This window comes from Cyclopterus lumpus, chromosome 24, assembly GCF_009769545.1.
Source record: "Cyclopterus lumpus isolate fCycLum1 chromosome 24, fCycLum1.pri, whole genome shotgun sequence".
In the NCBI taxonomy this organism is placed as follows: Eukaryota; Metazoa; Chordata; class Actinopteri; order Perciformes; family Cyclopteridae; genus Cyclopterus; species Cyclopterus lumpus.
This window is the reverse complement of record NC_046989.1, coordinates 21,441,296-21,460,063: the sequence shown is the minus strand read 5'-3', so window position 1 is coordinate 21,460,063 and position 18,768 is coordinate 21,441,296. Positions and strand designations below refer to the sequence as shown.

General features: G+C 42.8%; 1 protein-coding gene across 1 annotated transcript in view; it reads left to right on the top strand.

Annotated features, from left to right (window-relative positions):
• Window positions 1-1,093: 1,093 nt before the first annotated feature.
• ptchd4 (patched domain containing 4) overlaps window positions 1,094-18,768 on the top strand; it is a 76,724-nt gene continuing 59,049 nt past the window's right edge. Inside the window, exon 1 of the mRNA XM_034527941.1 lies at window positions 1,094-1,693. Coding sequence (XP_034383832.1) covers window positions 1,094-1,693 — 600 coding nt within the window. The remainder of the gene's footprint in view (window positions 1,694-18,768) is intronic.

Here is an 18,768-nt window from a genome sequence, read left to right as displayed (position 1 = left end):
TCCTTGTATGTGTAAGGTACTTGGCAGTAAACAGTTCTGATTCTGACATATGATGGTCTTGCTTCGACTGTAGGGGTGTTAGACTCCCTGAGGTCGGAGTATTAACAGAGGTGGTAATAACAGGCATGTGTACTGTTCAGCTATCTCTGTGAGTACCAGCTGGAGTTTTAGTGAGTATATTTCTTTGGGCAGTAAGGATTGGTTCGCCAGTCCACACTTATTCTAGAAGGCCTTTGTTTTTTAGGTTCAGTTTAGAGTTAGGCTTAGGCTTAGGGTGAGAGTTGGGCATCGGGCATTTAGTAGTGATGGGTGAAGGGGCTATGGGATGCATTATGTCAATGAGTGTCCTCACGAAGGTAGAAGTACAAGTGTGTTTGAATACCTGTTTGTGTAATGTGTACATTAGAATAAGGCGTTTAGTAGTGATGGGCACACCGCCCGCCCGGCCTGCATGAACACAAGGTGCCCCCCCCTCATCCACGGAGCCACTGACTCATCGGGCCACCAGCAGTGGGCACATTTGAACAACTGTCACGGTGCCTGTTGCCTCCACTGTTCCTAAAATAACCAGGCAGCACCCCCTCCCCCCTCCAGCTCCACCCCCCTCCTGCTTCCACCCCACCACATGGTTACAGCTAGGTGAGAGGGACGCACACGCATGCACCTCACGCCGCCGCGGCTCGTCGCTGCCACTGCAGCCGGTGCGGCGACGGAGAGGACTCGCGTCCCCCCCGTCCCCCCCCCCCCCCCTCCCCCCGCCGCTCCCTCCACCTCACACGCGGGAGGATGGCCTGAGAATCAGACAACGCGGACTCGATCTCAATCGGCTGATGCGGGATGGCTCTCTGACCGTCCGCCCCGTCTGTGCGTGTGCGTGCGTGTGTGTGGGCGAGCGTGTGTGTGTGTGTGTGTTTTGTGTCCGTCCGTGTTTGCTGCAGTGCTGGGGCTCGTTCTTCTCCAGCTGTTGTGATATGTGTGCGAGTGAGTGCGCGCGTGTGTGCGTGTGTGCGTGCGTGGACGGCAGTGTAGCCTGGTGTAATTCTCTTAACGAATTGGACTAAGCCGGGGGGGGCGGGGGGGAGTCTGATGTCACATGTGCTTCATCGGAGGAGACGGGACATCTGCGAGCGCGACTCTGTGGAGGATGCTGCGGCAGGTGATCCACAGAGGGCTCAAGGCTTCGTTCTACTGGCTGGGCTTATTCGTTAGCAGGCACCCCGTGTTCTTCCTCACCGTCCCCGCGGTCCTCACCATCATCTTCGGGTCCACCGTGCTCAGCCGATTCACGCCGGAGACGGACCTGGAGGTGCTGGTCGCGCCGACCCACAGCCTCGCCAAGATCGAGCGCAGCCTCGCCAACAGCCTGTTCCCCATCGACCAGTCGAAGCACAAGCTGTACTCGGACCTGCACACGCCGGGCAGATACGGCAGGCTCATCCTGCTCGCCCGGTCCGGAGGGAACATCCTGGAGCTCGCCGACCAGGTCCTGCGGGTCCACAAGCAGGTGCTGGAACTGTACGTCAATTACAAAGGGTTCAACTACACGTTCGCGCACCTCTGCGTGCTGAGGCACCGGGACAAGCGCTGCCTCCTGGACGACATCGTCACCATCTTTGAGGACATCGGGCAGGCGGTGCTCTCCAACAGCACCTTCCATAAGGTGCCCGTGAGCTACCCGAACACGACGCTGAAGGTGAGGGCTTTTCCTTTATTCCCCCCCACACACCCCATTGCGCTCACACACACACACACACACACACGCACGCACGCGCGTGTCAGGCCGGGCCTGTGCATGCTAGGTCCCCCCTATACCTCCATCAGAGCCGTGGTGACGGTGCAGCAGCAGCCATCATTTGTGAATGAAGGAAGCCGGCTTGTTTTGGGGAAGCCACATATGTCAGCAGGAGGAGGGAACCCTCTTCATGTAGCACAGCCGACTTATCTTACAGTTGTTCACCCTCCCTGGTTGGTGCAGGTGAATTGATTGGCTGCATGCCTCCTCTCTCTGCTCTCACACACACACACACTCACACTCACAGGGATATCCTGCCTTTTTTTAATGCAGTGTCTCCCCTCTCCTGCCTCCCCCAGGCTGCACATGCATGCAGCATGACATGCAGTAGCCAATAAGACTACCCCATCCTGCCTGGAATAGTGTTCCCTCGCTGCCTCTCAGTGTGAGACCTGAGCGTGCACATGCAGCTGTATGGATGCGTTCACCAGCAAGATGCTGCATGCCGGTTTGCGTGCATGCGTCGCACAAGTGCTTGTGTGCTCTGCACATGGAGCCTGATTGCTATCTGTCTGTGTGTGTGTGTGTGTGTGTGTGTGTGTGTAAGGCTTTTACAATGAAAATCTGTTACACAAGTATATGCTGTTCGGCTTTTTTGTGTGTTGTACACAGAATTTTCACACATTGATTTCTGTGTTTCACCAATTTGTTCTAATGTTGCTCGGCTCTAGCTCAGAGGCTTTGTTGTAGCTTTTGATTTCAACTTCTTTCAGGTTCAGAGGGTATGCTATGCATTACGTTTCATATTTATTCTCATTCTTATTGACCCAAGATCTTCCTCGCTGGCAGTGTTTTCGCTCTTTTTGTAATGAGTAGAATAAAATCTTCAGTAAAACGGTCAAAATGAATGAAATGCCAAAGTAGGGTTTTACGTGTTGTCCTACCGTGTCACGCCAAGTGTTCACTGTAAAAGACATTTTATTTTGGTGGTCAAGAGCACACACAGAAAGCATCTCGTTCTCACAGTCCACGAATTCTTCGTCCCATCACCAAATTATTATCCGGTGGATGATTGGATTAATAAAGAAATGCCATTTGTCCATTGATCCAAACTAAGAATATAAAGACTTGAGAACACTTCATTCAGCTTTTGAATGGCTCACATACTCGCGCTGAGATGCTTTGAGGTTTTCCCCTGTGAAGCCACTGCTGACACTCAAAAAACACATTTACTTGGTATGAAATGTCTCAAGCAGTTCGTTCAACACCACGTGTGCGTACTGTGTGTGTGACACACACCTTTGTGTATCGTATCACAAGCCTGGTCATCAGCCCGCCGGCTTGTGGCAGTGTGAGCGTCTGGCTCCTCATGTTCAGCTGGAGGGACACGTTGTATATTCTGACAAGTGGGAGTCCAATACGGGTTTTGACTTTTGAATTTTTTCTATTCTTTCTTTTTTCATCCCAGTAAGACTTTCCACTCCATTCGAAAGCACGGCATTACCTGAGAAGATGGATACAAATGTGTGATTGTGTGATTGCCTTTTCCATATCACTACTGTTCAATGAAAAGAACCTCATGCACAGTGCCGTAACAGAAACACATGAGGCCCCCCTGCAGAATAACCCTGAGAGGGCCCCCCCCTTCCCCCCATATGTAAGGGATAATGTATTGTCCGGCGGTCATTATCCAAAGATAAACGAACAGGACCCAAGCTTTTCTTTTGAGGGAAATTTATTCAATCAGAAAAAACAGCTCAAACAGAGAACAAATGTATTCCAACAGAAACAAAACATATGCTAGGGCCTATCAAACAGCTCAAACAGAACATATGTTACAACAACATAACAAATATGCCTACATATAGTCGATACACCGGTAGGCTACTTTCTACAGGTTTGCATTTGAATACACATGTGCGCGTCTTTTAGCAAATCTGTGTGCAAAGTCTTTAACCACGCTCTTTACATCTAAACTGATGTTTATTCTCTATGCTAAGGATGGCCAGACCTGACAGCCTCTCTTGTGACATGGAGCTTCTGAGATATGTTTTGATCAGTTTTAGCTTGGAAAATGACCTTTCTTACTTAACGGTTACTTTTATTATTGTGTACAGAGCCGTTGTCTTCTCAAAAGGGTTGCAGTGTTGGACAACGTGAAATGAAGTTAAACAACGATGTGGTTGTGGAGATAATTAAGGAAACGTGTCCGATAATGGGCGCAGGGGGTATAGTGAGAGCATAGGTTTAATAAGGTTAATGTATTTTCAAGCACAACACATAGACAGAGCAGTACAGCTGTCAAAGTATAACGTTAGCTACGTGGTAATGTTAGCTATAGCAAACAGTACAATACCTGTCTCTTCTGGCAGATGAGTGCATCCTTCACCAGCTGGTCGAAAAAGACTTCTAATGTTGGGAAGTTTGGCATTTAATTCAGAAATGTCCTGTTTTGAATGCCGCTTTTGGGCACCACTCAAGAGAAATTTCCTCGTAGTTCTCCCAGAATACACCGCGGCCCAACAATAACACCAGTCCACGTAGCAGGAGGCCCTAGTGGTTGCCTGTTACGATTGCCTTTACAACTATTATTTAAAACTTATAAAGCCAGTTTAAAATACTTTTTTTTATTGTGTAGCTTTATATGAGAGAGACAACTTTGAGGGATATCTTAATGTTATTACGTAATGTAATATTATTTATTTATTACATTATTCGGCCCAGATTCGGCAGCCGATAAACCGGTTGCCATGTCTAAGACAGAATCTGCCCATGTCCGTAACAGCTACACCTGGGCCAGACATGGCAACACTGAAATGTGCCAAAGGTGGCTCACATTTGGCCGCATCGAGCCGGAACACAGCCGAGTCAGCCGACACTTAGCCGCAATACGGCCGAGTGCGCTGGCTAGTGTTGGATTAAAAAAAAAAAATTGCCACGCAATGCCCCCTTACCCTGCGAGGCCCCCCCGCAGTGCGGGGGTGATCTCTACGGGCCTGCTCATGCATCTTCATATTTTGGGGATTTAGAATGAAGCAATACATATTGCTCAAAGCCTTCGTTGAGAAAATTCATGCACTTAAAGGGTCCGTTCATATTGTTTTTGAAGTATGAGGTACTTCTCAATAGTAGTGTGTACTAGAAGATGGAGTTCAATGCACTGCTGTGAACGGGCCAGCAGCCATTCCTTTTTTTAGTTTCAAGTGTACGCTATATTTAGTATATTTTCAGCTCTTTATCTTGAAGCCGTAGGCTCCGCTGTCTTCAAAGCCACCAGTTTCCAAAGCCCAATTATAATTAGTTTACAACGATATATGAAACACATAAAAGCCATCAACACAGGAGCTGCTGTGGTTGGTTAGTCGTACACAACAACAGTGTTTTAGAAAACCTTTTTCTATGAGGACTCACTTGAAAACATTATTCATAAACAGGCCTTATGAATAAATCACGAACAACTGTGGACATTTTAACCGGCAACATGGTACCCCAGCCATTTTGAAAAAATCGCACTCTTTGTATCCTCTTTATTAGACTTAATTTTCACATCAGTCCAACAAAGGAATGTACGCTAGCCTTTACTTTGAGATGCAATGTTATTAGTAGACGACCATTATCACAACAATACGGACATGCAGGTTCCCTTGTGTGGCCCAAAGGTGTCTTGCAGATACTGCCTTATATAAAAGACCCCCCCACCCCCGGTTCTGAAAAGTTATTTTTGATATCACAAACAGATATTGATTTGCCGACAGCAGCACTATGTGGATGAGCACTGGGCATAATCACCTCATACAACCCCCCCTCCTTTATGGTCAATACAAACATCTAAAAACGCACTCAATGATTTTGGAGAACGCGTCACTGATCCGTGAAAAAATGGGTCTGGTTAAAAAGTAGCCATTTTGAAGATGCCAGGTTTCAAAAGGCGTCGATGAGAACCGAACCTTCTTCACAGCGGACGTTTCGGCTGGCCGCGACAGGACACGGGTGTTATTAATAACTATAACTACTCTGACCTGCCCATAGTGGAAAGCAGCCATCATTCTTGTCTTTAAATACACCTGTGCTGTTCTGCTAAATGTATATTAGCGCACTGTGTCACTGGAGACGCTGTATTCCACACGTGGTCACCTGGCGGTCCGATTGAAGGGTTCACATCAGGACCCTGAGTGGAGAACGGGTTTGAGGCTTTGAGGTTCCATTATGAAGTAACTTGCTGTTTATGGGATGCAGATTGCTCTGCAGCGACGGTGTAACACAACAAACTTTTGCTCAAATGACTTAATGTGGAAATCAATCAGCGTATCGACCAATGGAATTAATGATGACATGTATTTTCATTATTAATTAATCTGTTGACGTTCAATAGTTTACGACAAAAAATAAATCACCGAAAAGCAGAAGCAAATAAAAAGCTACAACGAATGAACTTTTTGACATTCCTTTTGAACAGACATTAATTTAACACAGTTAAAGTTTCAGTTTCATGGTTGGTTAGTTTGTTTAAAACACAACGTCACTCAACAACTGTGCTTTAGAAAACTCTTTCTATGAGGACCCACTTATTAAAAATGACAAAACCATTGCGATCCAATTTGTTAACAGGCCTTAGGCATAAATCACGAGGGGAGTGAATGAACGTTCCTTAATATTTGTACATATTTCCACCTCTCCTCATATCATCTAAACTAAGTTAACAAGCCATTTGGAAGAGATGTATACATTTGATGAATCCCAATAGATTTTGTTGGACTAATTGATTGATTGTTTGGTCCATAAATGGTAATAAAACAAGAAATAAATAAATCCATCCCAATTTCTTAACCCAGCAGAAACAATAATAAATAGCTAAAACCAGACTCCTTTAAAAAAAACCTGTAACTTAACACAAGAGTTGCTGGTTCTGGTCAGCTGATTTTACGGGCTTGGCTGGGCTGTAAGGGATTAAAAAGTCTTTGATATGATATTGTAGAATATCATGAATGTCCTCGAAGATAATTAATAGAATTGTGGAGTTCATTCCAGGTAATGGGCAACTAGTGCAGTGATGCTACAATCTAAGTGATCTGACAAGACCATCTGGCCGACCATTTTGCTATTCTGTGGGAATGGATGGGAGTTCAAGCAGGTATCATATAAAAAGCATGTATGATATTTTTCAGTCTCATTAAAATTGAGCTTATGTCTTGTCCTACAGATGTTTCTTAATTGTAATTGCTGCTCAAAGGATAGGTGGCAGAGGTCATCCCAAGGTTCTCCGCCACAGACTTAACACTGAAATGGAGGGCTGTATCTGTAGTTTATGATGTTCCCGACCAAAGATCAGAACCTCGGTTTTAGTCCGTGGCATTGCACTGTGGTTTTTGAGCCAAACCTCAAGCAGTTAGAAAAGAGCCAGCTGAATGCTAGTTGACGTGCCGAAGCTGTTACGGCCACAGATTGGATGTATGGCAGCGCTGCCATCTGATCATCTGCTGATAGGCAAGTGGGCAATCCATTTGAGTTTCCCTCTGCTGACAGACAGGGCTCAGTTGGTCTCAGGTATGAAGAATGAGCCCTTCCTGTCTCCACAGGAAGTGGGTCATCTTCACAGAGTTCGTCACATTTCTACTGTAGTGTGCCTGAAGGTCACCGCTAGAGGCCACTAAATCCTACAGATAGCTTAAGGTTTACTTTGTAGCCACGCTAACGGTCCGGCTCTACAGTAGGGATGGCCGAGCTGAACGGTCGGTAGGTCGGTGCACCACTTGGTTTCAAACTGAAATATGATGCTTTGCCATTAAGGCGCCCCGAGCAGGTTTGATATGTTTTAGTTTTGCCTTTTATTAAAATTGATGTTGACACAGGGCTGCACGGTGGTGTAGTGGCTAGCACTGTCGCCTCACAGCAAGAGGGCCGCGGGTTCGATTCCCTGTCGGAGCGGTCCACAGAAGGTGTGGAGTTTGCATGTTCTCCCCATGGCAGCGTGGGTTCTCTCCAGGCTCTCCGGCTTCCTCCCACAGTCCAAAGACATGCTGCAGGTTAATTGATCTCTAAATGTCCCATAGGTGTGAATGTGAGAGTGAATGGTTGTATGTCCCTACATGTGCCCTCGATGGACTGGCGGCCTGTCCAGGGTGTCCCCTGCCTTCGCCCTATGTCAGCTGGGATAGGCTCCAGCGCCCCGCGACCCTAATGAGGATAAGCGGTGGATGTTGACACATTGAATGACTTGATCGCAAATTAAATAGCGCATCAATTTGAGACAACGAGGCCATGGAGTTGCTCACCTTCCTGGGTATTGAGTTGGTCTACTCTATTGTTAATTGTTTACAACAGAGAGGAAATATGTAATATCTGCCTATGTCAGACCTAGATTACAAGGCTTTTCCTAATATCCGGGCCTGGTCGGTCAATAGTTAATTTTTATGTAGGTAAACTCACAACATTTTGTACAGCTGCATCAATGTTATTCACATTTGTTGCCATTTCTCTATCAACGTTGTCCTGGCTCCAGCACACGATGATGACGTTAAGCTCTGATTGGCTGCGATGTTTCTCCAAGCGGAGAGGTGGGCAGTTCTGAAGTTATATCCGGTAACTGTTGCTAGGGGCAGAATGGGGATTTTTCATTTCAGTTCATCAAATTACAGAGTGGACCCACTCAAATGTGCACATTGCAAACTTAATAACATCAATGCATGAGTATCCCTACGGAGTTAATCAAGGAGCCAACTTGTGATAGTACGAGACCTTAGCAAAGAGCAAAGTGCTCTGCTCGGGGCTTCCGTAGTTCAAGGCTGTGATGGTCAAAATAGATTTAATAAGGCAGAGGTGGGCTGTTTCTGCATGCATACACATTCTAACACTAATAATATTGTGTTTGACAAGATAAAGCTTCTGGTTGCATTCATGAGAGCACAGTGAAATAGAGTGCCGGATTAAATTAAGCTAAGGTCAACATCCGTCACCCCCCCCCCCCCCCCCCCCACACACACACACACACACACACACACATTCACTTTAATAAATAATACAATTGTAGGTGAGAGCGGAGGCAGCAGGATAACAGCCGATATGCAGAGGGGGAGGTCACTGCTGCAAGAGAGGAGATGTGATTGGAGGATGGAAGGACAGGGCCTTATTTCTCGTACCTGGCTAATGAAGTTAGCGGGATAATTTGATGAGATTACACAAGTCAGGATTTTTGGTTCCTCGAAGCAAGTTTGTCAAAATCACCATAGCAACACATCAAAAAATTTGAACCTGCTCCAGCACAGGCTCATTCAGTCTAGCTGGATAATCTGGCCACGCCCCCTGAAGAAAGTGGCCGCTCCCTTCCTCATTGAAGAAGTGATATTAGTTATATTAATGTTTCATAGTGAGAGAGTTCTTATGACGTGATGACGACTTCCTGTACGAGCGCCTTCCATTCTGCCCTCAAGGAATCAATTACTTCTGGAGCCTACATTGAACACACAGTTTGTTGTACATTGTTGTACACTGTGGTACATTGTTCTACAGTGGTGTACACTGTGGTACATTGTTGTACAGTGTGGTACATTGTGGTACATTGTGGTACATTGTTCTACAGTGGTGTACACTGTGGTACATTGTTGTACATTGTGTTACATTGTGGTACATTGTTGTACAGTGTCGTACATTGTGGTACATTGTTGTACAGTGTCGTACATTGTGGTACGTTGTTGTACACTGTGGTACATTGTTCTACAGTGGTGTACACTGGTACATTGTTGTACAGTGTGGTACAGTGTGGTACATTGTTGTACACTGTGGTACATTGTTCTACAGTGGTGTACACTGTGGTACATTGTTGTACAGTGTGGTACATAGTTGTACATTGGTATACATTGTGGTACAGTGTGGTACATTGTTCTACAGTGTGGTACATTGTTGTACACTGGTACATTGTTGTACATTGGTATACATTGTGGTACAGTGTGGTACATTGTTGTACACTGTGGTACATTGTTGTACATTGGTAGACATTGTAGTACCGTGTGGTAAATTGTGGTACAATGTTGTACAGTGTGGTACATTGTTGTACATTGTGGTACATTGTTCTACAGTGTTGTACATTGTGGTACATTGTGGTACATTGTTCTACAGTGTTGTACAGTGTGGTATAGTGTTGTACAGTGTGGTACATTGTGGTACATTGTTCCACAGTGTTTTACAGTGTGGTATAGTGTTGTACAGTGTGGTACATTGTGGTACATTGTTGTACATTGTGGTACATTGTTCCACAGTGTTGTACAGTGTGGTACATTGTTGTACATTTTGGTACAGTGTGGTACATTGTTGTACATTGTTCTACAGTGTTGTACATTGTTGTACATTGTGGTACATTGTTCCACAGTGTTGTACAGTGTGGTATATTGTTCTACATTGTAGTACATTGTTCTACAGTGTTGTACTGTGTGGTATAGTGTTGTACAGTGTGGTACATTGTGGTACATTGTTGTACATTGTGGTACATTGTTCCCCAGTGTTGTACAGTGTGGTACATTGTTGTACATTGTGGTACATTGTTCTACAGTGTTGTACTGTGTGGTATAGTGTTGTACAGTGTGGTACATTGTGGTACATTGTTGTACATTGTGGTACATTGTTCCCCAGTGTTGTACAGTGTGGTACATTGTTGTACATTGTGGTACATTGTTCTACAGTGTTGTACATTGTGGTACATTGTTGTACATTGTGGTACATTGTTCCACAGTGTTGTACAGTGTGGTACATTGTTGTACATTGTGGTACATTGTTCCACAGTGTTGTACAGTGTGGTACATTGTGGTACATTGTTGTACAGTGTGGTACATTGTTGTACATTTTGGTACAGTGTGGTACATTGTTGTACATTGTGGTACATTGTTGTACATTTTGGTACAGTGTGGTACATTGTTGTACATTGTGGTACATTGTTCTACAGTGTTGTACATTGTGGTACATTGTTGTACAGTGTGGTACATTGTTGTACAGTGTTGTACAGTGTGGTACATTGTTGTACATTGTGGTACATTGTTCTACAGTGTTGTACAGTGTGGTACATTGTTGTACAGTGTGGTACATTGTTGTACATTGTGGTACATTGTTCCCCAGTGTTGTACAGTGTGGTACATTGTTGTACATTGTGGTACATTGTTCTACAGTGTTGTACATTGTGGTACATTGTTGTACATTGTGATACATTGTTCCACAGTGTTGTACAGTGTGGTACATTGTTAGGTGAGAGCGGAGGCAGCAGGATAACAGCCGATATGCAGAGGGGGAGGTCACTGCTGCAAGAGAGGAGATGTGATTGGAGGATGGAAGGACAGGGCCTTATTTCTCGTACCTGGCTAATGAAGTTAGCGGGATAATTTGATGAGATTACACAAGTCAGGATTTTTGGTTCCTCGAAGCAAGTTTGTCAAAATCACCATAGCAACACATCAAAAAATTTGAACCTGCTCCAGCGCAGGCTCATTCAGTCTAGCTGGATAATCTGGCCACGCCCCCTGAAGAAAGTGGCCGCTCCCTTCCTCATTGAAGAAGTGATATTAGTTATATTAATGTTTCATAGTGAGAGAGTTCTTATGACGTGATGACGACTTCCTGTACGAGCGCCTTCCATTCTGCCCTCAAGGAATCAATTACTTCTGGAGCCTACATTGAACACACAGTTTGTTGTACATTGTTGTACACTGTGGTACATTGTTCTACAGTGGTGTACACTGTGGTACATTGTTGTACAGTGTGGTACATTGTGGTACATTGTGGTACATTGTTCTACAGTGGTGTACACTGTGGTACATTGTTGTACATTGTGGTACATTGTGGTACATTGTTGTACAGTGTCGTACATTGTGGTACATTGTTGTACAGTGTCGTACATTGTGGTACGTTGTTGTACACTGTGGTACATTGTTCTACAGTGGTTTACACTGGTACATTGTTGTACAGTGTGGTACATTGTTGTACACTGTGGTACATTGTTCTACAGTGGTGTACACTGTGGTACATAGTTGTACATTGGTATACATTGTGGTACAGTGTGGTACATTGTTCTACAGTGTGGTACATTGTTGTACACTGGTACATTGTTGTACATTGGTATACATTGTGGTACAGTGTGGTACATTGTTGTACACTGTGGTACATTGTTGTACATTGGTAGACATTGTAGTACCGTGTGGTAAATTGTGGTACAATGTTGTACAGTGTGGTACATTGTTGTACATTGTGGTACATTGTTCTACAGTGTTGTACATTGTGGTACATTGTGGTACATTGTTCTACAGTGTTGTACAGTGTGGTATAGTGTTGTACAGTGTGGTACATTGTGGTACATTGTTCCACAGTGTTGTACAGTGTGGTATAGTGTTGTACAGTGTGGTACATTGTGGTACATTGTTGTACATTGTGGTACATTGTTCCACAGTGTTGTACAGTGTGGTACATTGTTGTACATTTTGGTACAGTGTGGTACATTGTTGTACATTGTTCTACAGTGTTGTACATTGTTGTACATTGTGGTACATTGTTCCACAGTGTTGTACAGTGTGGTATATTGTTCTACATTGTAGTACATTGTTCTACAGTGTTGTACTGTGTGGTATAGTGTTGTACAGTGTGGTACATTGCGGTACATTGTTGTACATTGTGGTACATTGTTCCCCAGTGTTGTACAGTGTGGTACATTGTTGTACATTGTGGTACATTGTTCTACAGTGTTGTACATTGTGGTACATTGTTGTACATTGTGGTACATTGTTCCACAGTGTTGTACAGTGTGGTACATTGTTGTACATTGTGGTACATTGTCCCACAGTGTTGTACAGTGTGGTACATTGTGGTACATTGTTGTACAGTGTGGTACATTGTTGTACATTTTGGTACAGTGTGGTACATTGTTGTACATTGTGGTACATTGTTGTACATTTTGGTACAGTGTGGTACATTGTTGTACATTGTGGTACATTGTTCTACAGTGTTGTACATTGTGGTACATTGTTGTACATTGTGGTACATTGTTCTACAGTGTTGTACAGTGTGGTACATTGTTGTACATTGTGGTACATTGTTCCCCAGTGTTGTACAGTGTGGTACATTGTTGTACATTGTGGTACATTGTTCTACAGTGTTGTACAGTGTGGTACATTGTTGTACATTGTGGTACATTGTTCTACAGTGTTGTACAGTGTGGTACATTGTTGTACAGTGTGGTACATTGTTGTACATTGTGGTACATTGTTCCCCAGTGTTGTACAGTGTGGTACATTGTTGTACATTGTGGTACATTGTTCTACAGTGTTGTACATTGTGGTACATTGTTGTACATTGTGGTACATTGTGGTACATTGTTGTACAGTGTCGTACATTGTGGTACATTGTTGTACAGTGTCGTACATTGTGGTACGTTGTTGTACACTGTGGTACATTGTTCTACAGTGGTGTACACTGGTACATTGTTGTACAGTGTGGTACATTGTTGTACACTGTGGTACATTGTTCTACAGTGGTGTACACTGTGGTACATAGTTGTACATTGGTATACATTGTGGTACAGTGTGGTACATTGTTCTACAGTGTGGTACATTGTTGTACACTGGTACATTGTTGTACATTGGTATACATTGTGGTACAGTGTGGTACATTGTTGTACACTGTGGTACATTGTTGTACATTGGTAGACATTGTAGTACCGTGTGGTAAATTGTGGTACAATGTTGTACAGTGTGGTACATTGTTGTACATTGTGGTACATTGTTCTACAGTGTTGTAAATTGTGGTACATTGTGGTACATTGTTCTACAGTGTTGTACAGTGTGGTATAGTGTTGTACAGTGTGGTACATTGTGGTACATTGTTCCACAGTGTTGTACAGTGTGGTATAGTGTTGTACAGTGTGGTACATTGTGGTACATTGTTGTACATTGTGGTACATTGTTCCACAGTGTTGTACAGTGTGGTACATTGTTGTACATTTTGGTACAGTGTGGTACATTGTTGTACATTGTTCTACAGTGTTGTACATTGTTGTACATTGTGGTACATTGTTCCACAGTGTTGTACAGTGTGGTATATTGTTCTACATTGTAGTACATTGTTCTACAGTGTTGTACTGTGTGGTATAGTGTTGTACAGTGTGGTACATTGCGGTACATTGTTGTACATTGTGGTACATTGTTCCCCAGTGTTGTACAGTGTGGTACATTGTTGTACATTGTGGTACATTGTTCTACAGTGTTGTACATTGTGGTACATTGTTGTACATTGTGGTACATTGTTCCACAGTGTTGTACAGTGTGGTACATTGTTGTACATTGTGGTACATTGTTCCACAGTGTTGTACAGTGTGGTACATTGTGGTACATTGTTGTACAGTGTGGTACATTGTTGTACATTTTGGTACAGTGTGGTACATTGTTGTACATTGTGGTACATTGTTGTACATTTTGGTACAGTGTGGTACATTGTTGTACATTGTGGTACATTGTTCTACAGTGTTGTACATTGTGGTACATTGTTGTACATTGTGGTACATTGTTCTACAGTGTTGTACAGTGTGGTACATTGTTGTACATTGTGGTACATTGTTCTTCAGTGTTGTACAGTGTGGTACATTGTTGTACATTGTGGTACATTGTTCTACAGTGTTGTACAGTGTGGTACATTGTTGTACATTGTGGTACATTGTTCTACAGTGTTGTACAGTGTGGTACATTGTTGTACAGTGTGGTACATTGTTGTACATTGTGGTACATTGTTCCCCAGTGTTGTACAGTGTGGTACATTGTTGTACATTGTGGTACATTGTTCTACAGTGTTGTACATTGTGGTACATTGTTGTACATTGTGGTACATTGTTGTACAGTGTCGTACATTGTGGTACATTGTTGTACAGTGTCGTACATTGTGGTACGTTGTTGTACACTGTGGTACATTGTTCTACAGTGGTGTACACTGGTACATTGTTGTACAGTGTGGTACATTGTTGTACACTGTGGTACATTGTTCTACAGTGGTGTACACTGTGGTACATAGTTGTACATTGGTATACATTGTGGTACAGTGTGGTACATTGTTCTACAGTGTGGTACATTGTTGTACACTGGTACATTGTTGTACATTGGTATACATTGTGGTACAGTGTGGTACATTGTTGTACACTGTGGTACATTGTTGTACATTGGTAGACATTGTAGTACCGTGTGGTAAATTGTGGTACAATGTTGTACAGTGTGGTACATTGTTGTACATTGTGGTACATTGTTCTACAGTGTTGTACATTGTGGTACATTGTGGTACATTGTTCTACAGTGTTGTACAGTGTGGTATAGTGTTGTACAGTGTGGTACATTGTGGTACATTGTTCCACAGTGTTGTACAGTGTGGTATAGTGTTGTACAGTGTGGTACATTGTGGTACATTGTTGTACATTGTGGTACATTGTTCCACAGTGTTGTACAGTGTGGTACATTGTTGTACATTTTGGTACAGTGTGGTACATTGTTGTACATTGTTCTACAGTGTTGTACATTGTTGTACATTGTGGTACATTGTTCCACAGTGTTGTACAGTGTGGTATATTGTTCTACATTGTAGTACATTGTTCTACAGTGTTGTACTGTGTGGTATAGTGTTGTACAGTGTGGTACATTGCGGTACATTGTTGTACATTGTGGTACATTGTTCCCCAGTGTTGTACAGTGTGGTACATTGTTGTACATTGTGGTACATTGTTCTACAGTGTTGTACATTGTGGTACATTGTTGTACATTGTGGTACATTGTTCCACAGTGTTGTACAGTGTGGTACATTGTGGTACATTGTTGTACAGTGTGGTACATTGTTGTACATTTTGGTACAGTGTGGTACATTGTTGTACATTGTGGTACATTGTTGTACATTTTGGTACAGTGTGGTACATTGTTGTACATTGTGGTACATTGTTCTACAGTGTTGTACATTGTGGTACATTGTTGTACATTGTGGTACATTGTTCTACAGTGTTGTACAGTGTGGTACATTGTTGTACATTGTGGTACATTGTTCCCCAGTGTTGTACAGTGTGGTACATTGTTGTACATTGTGGTACATTGTTCTACAGTGTTGTACAGTGTGGTACATTGTTGTACATTGTGGTACATTGTTCTACAGTGTTGTACAGTGTGGTACATTGTTGTACAGTGTGGTACATTGTTGTACATTGTGGTACATTGTTCCCCAGTGTTGTACAGTGTGGTACATTGTTGTACATTGTGGTACATTGTTCTACAGTGTTGTACATTGTGGTACATTGTTGTACATTGTGATACATTGTTCCACAGTGTTGTACAGTGTGGTACATTGTTGTACATTGTGGTACATTGTTCCACAGTGTTGTACAGTGTGGTATATTGTTCTACATTATGGTAAATTTTTCTACAGTGTCGGCGATGCAGAACATCGTGGTTTTGGTGAAACTCATGGATGTGTTTATTACGTTCCCTGGCCATGTCCGAGTAAATACAATAAAAGTTCTATATGGTCATCTTCACATACATGAATACACACATATATTATCTAAGAGTTGAGATAGTTCTTTTAGATCTCATTGGATGATGCATGCCATTACGCCGACTGCCAGCTTGCACATTTAAAGAATGAGGCACTTAAAATGAGCCGATACATTTTCCCAACACTGATGCTGCATTGCGAGTTGATTCTATGAAAGTCAACGCACAGACGAATGGATGTGAACAAAGAGGATCTTTATCCATTTATCTAGACGTAGTCGATGAAAGTCCCCGAGCTGTGTGAGCCTATGGGTGATGTTATGTATAAATATATATATATGATATTAATGTTATGAACCCAAACACGAGGGCATTAGATGTTCCAACATGTGTTGGATTTCCACAACTAGTATAAATCAGAAATAGTGGTTATTTCTTCCATGGTGGATGGCGGAGTTATAACTGTTTCCATGGAGATAAGCCACGCCCCCTATCCAGCCCGAATGAATTGAATGATTAAACAACAAAGTCGGGCGAGTAAAATGACGTGAGTAAAGCGTTGTGAATATTCATGTGAATGCAGCATTACTCATTTAACTTGTCTGATATGTTGCCATGCTTCTTGTCTAGCCCTCACAGCGGTGGCGGTGTTAGATGTTCCATGATTATGGTCTGGAATTCCTCAAATACGTTTATGATCATCTCCTGCTCCTCAGCGGAGAAAAAAGAGACTCTTCCTTTGAGTTTATTTGCCTTTGTGCTGTTAGAAAATCAAGTTTCAGTGTTCAACGCTTCAACCTTTTGAAGTAGGACGTGCACGCGCAACTATCCTGATAACTAAAGTCTGGTTCAACTATCCTGATTACTGACTTATGATTCAACTATCCTGATTACTGACGTCTGGTTCAACTATCCTGATTACTGACATCTGGTTCAACTATCCTGATTACTGACATCTGGTTCAACTATACTGATTACTGATGTCTGGTTCAACTATCCTGATTACTGACGTCTGGTTCAACTATCCTGTGAACTGAAATCTGGTTCAACTTTCTTGATTACTGACATCTGGTTCAACTATCCTGAGAACTGAAGGCTGGTTCAACTATTCCGATTACTGACGTCTGGTTCAACTATCCGGATTACTGATGTCTTGTTCAACTATCCTGTGAACTGAAGTCTGGTTCAATTGTCCTGAATACTGATATCTGGTTCAATTATCCTGATTACTACTATTAATTCAACTACCCTGTGAATTTAAGTCTGGTTTAATTATTCTGATTACTGAATTCTGGTTCAACTATCCTGTCAGCTGACGTCTGGTTCAATTATCCTGATTACTGAAGTCTGATTCAACTATCCTGATTATTGAAGTCTGGTTCAACTATCCTGATTACTGACGTCTGGTTCAACTATCCTGATTAATGAAGTCTGATTCAACTATCCTGATTTTTGAAGTCTGGTTCAACTATCCTGTGAACTGATGTCTGGTTCAACAATCCTATAAACTGAAGTCTGGTTCAATTATCCTGTGAACTGAAGTCTGGTTCAACTATCCTGATTACTGATGTCTGGTTCAACTATCCTTATTACTGACGTCTGGTTCAACTATCCTGTGAACTGAAGTCTCGTTCAGCTATCCTGATTACTGAAGTCTGGTTCAACTATCCTCTGAACTGAAGTCTGGTTCAATTATCTTGTGAAATGAAGTCTGGTTCAACTATCCTGTGAACTGAAGTCTGGTTCAACTTTCCTTATTACTGATGTCTGGTTCAACTATCCTGTGAACTGAAGTCTGGTTCAACTATCCTGATTACTGACATCTGGTTCAACTATCCAGATTACTGAAATCTGGTTCAAATATCCTGTGAACTGAAGTCTGGTTCAACTATCGTGATTACTGAAGTCTGGTTCAACTATTCTGATTACTAACCTCTGGTTCAACTATCCTGAGAACTGATGTCTGGATCAACTATCCTAATTACTGAAGTCTGGTTTAATTATCCTGATTACTGAATTCTGGTTCAACTATCCTGTCTACTGACGTCTGGTTCATTTATCCTGTGAACTGACTTCTAGGTCAATTATCCTGAGAACTGACGTCTGGTTCAATTATCCTGATTACTGAAGTCTCGTTTCAACTATCCTTATTACTGAAGTCTGGTTCAACTATCCTGTGAACTGAAGTCTGGTTCAACTCTCCTGATTACTCACGTCTTGTTCAACTATCCTGTGACCTGAAGTCTGGTTCAACTATCCTGATTACTGACGTCTGGTTCAACTATCCTGTTAACTGAAGTCTCGTTTCAACTATCCTGATTGCTGAAGTCTGGTTTAACTATACTGAGAACTGAGGTCTGGTTCAACTATCCTGATTACTGAAGTCTGGTTCAACTTACCCAATAACTGACGTCTGGTTCAACTATCCTGTAAACTGAGGTCTGGTTTAACTATCCTGATTACTAAAGTCTGGTTCAACTATCCTGTGAACTTATGTCTGATTCACCTATCCTTATTACTGAAGTCTGGTTCAACTATCCTGATTACTGACCC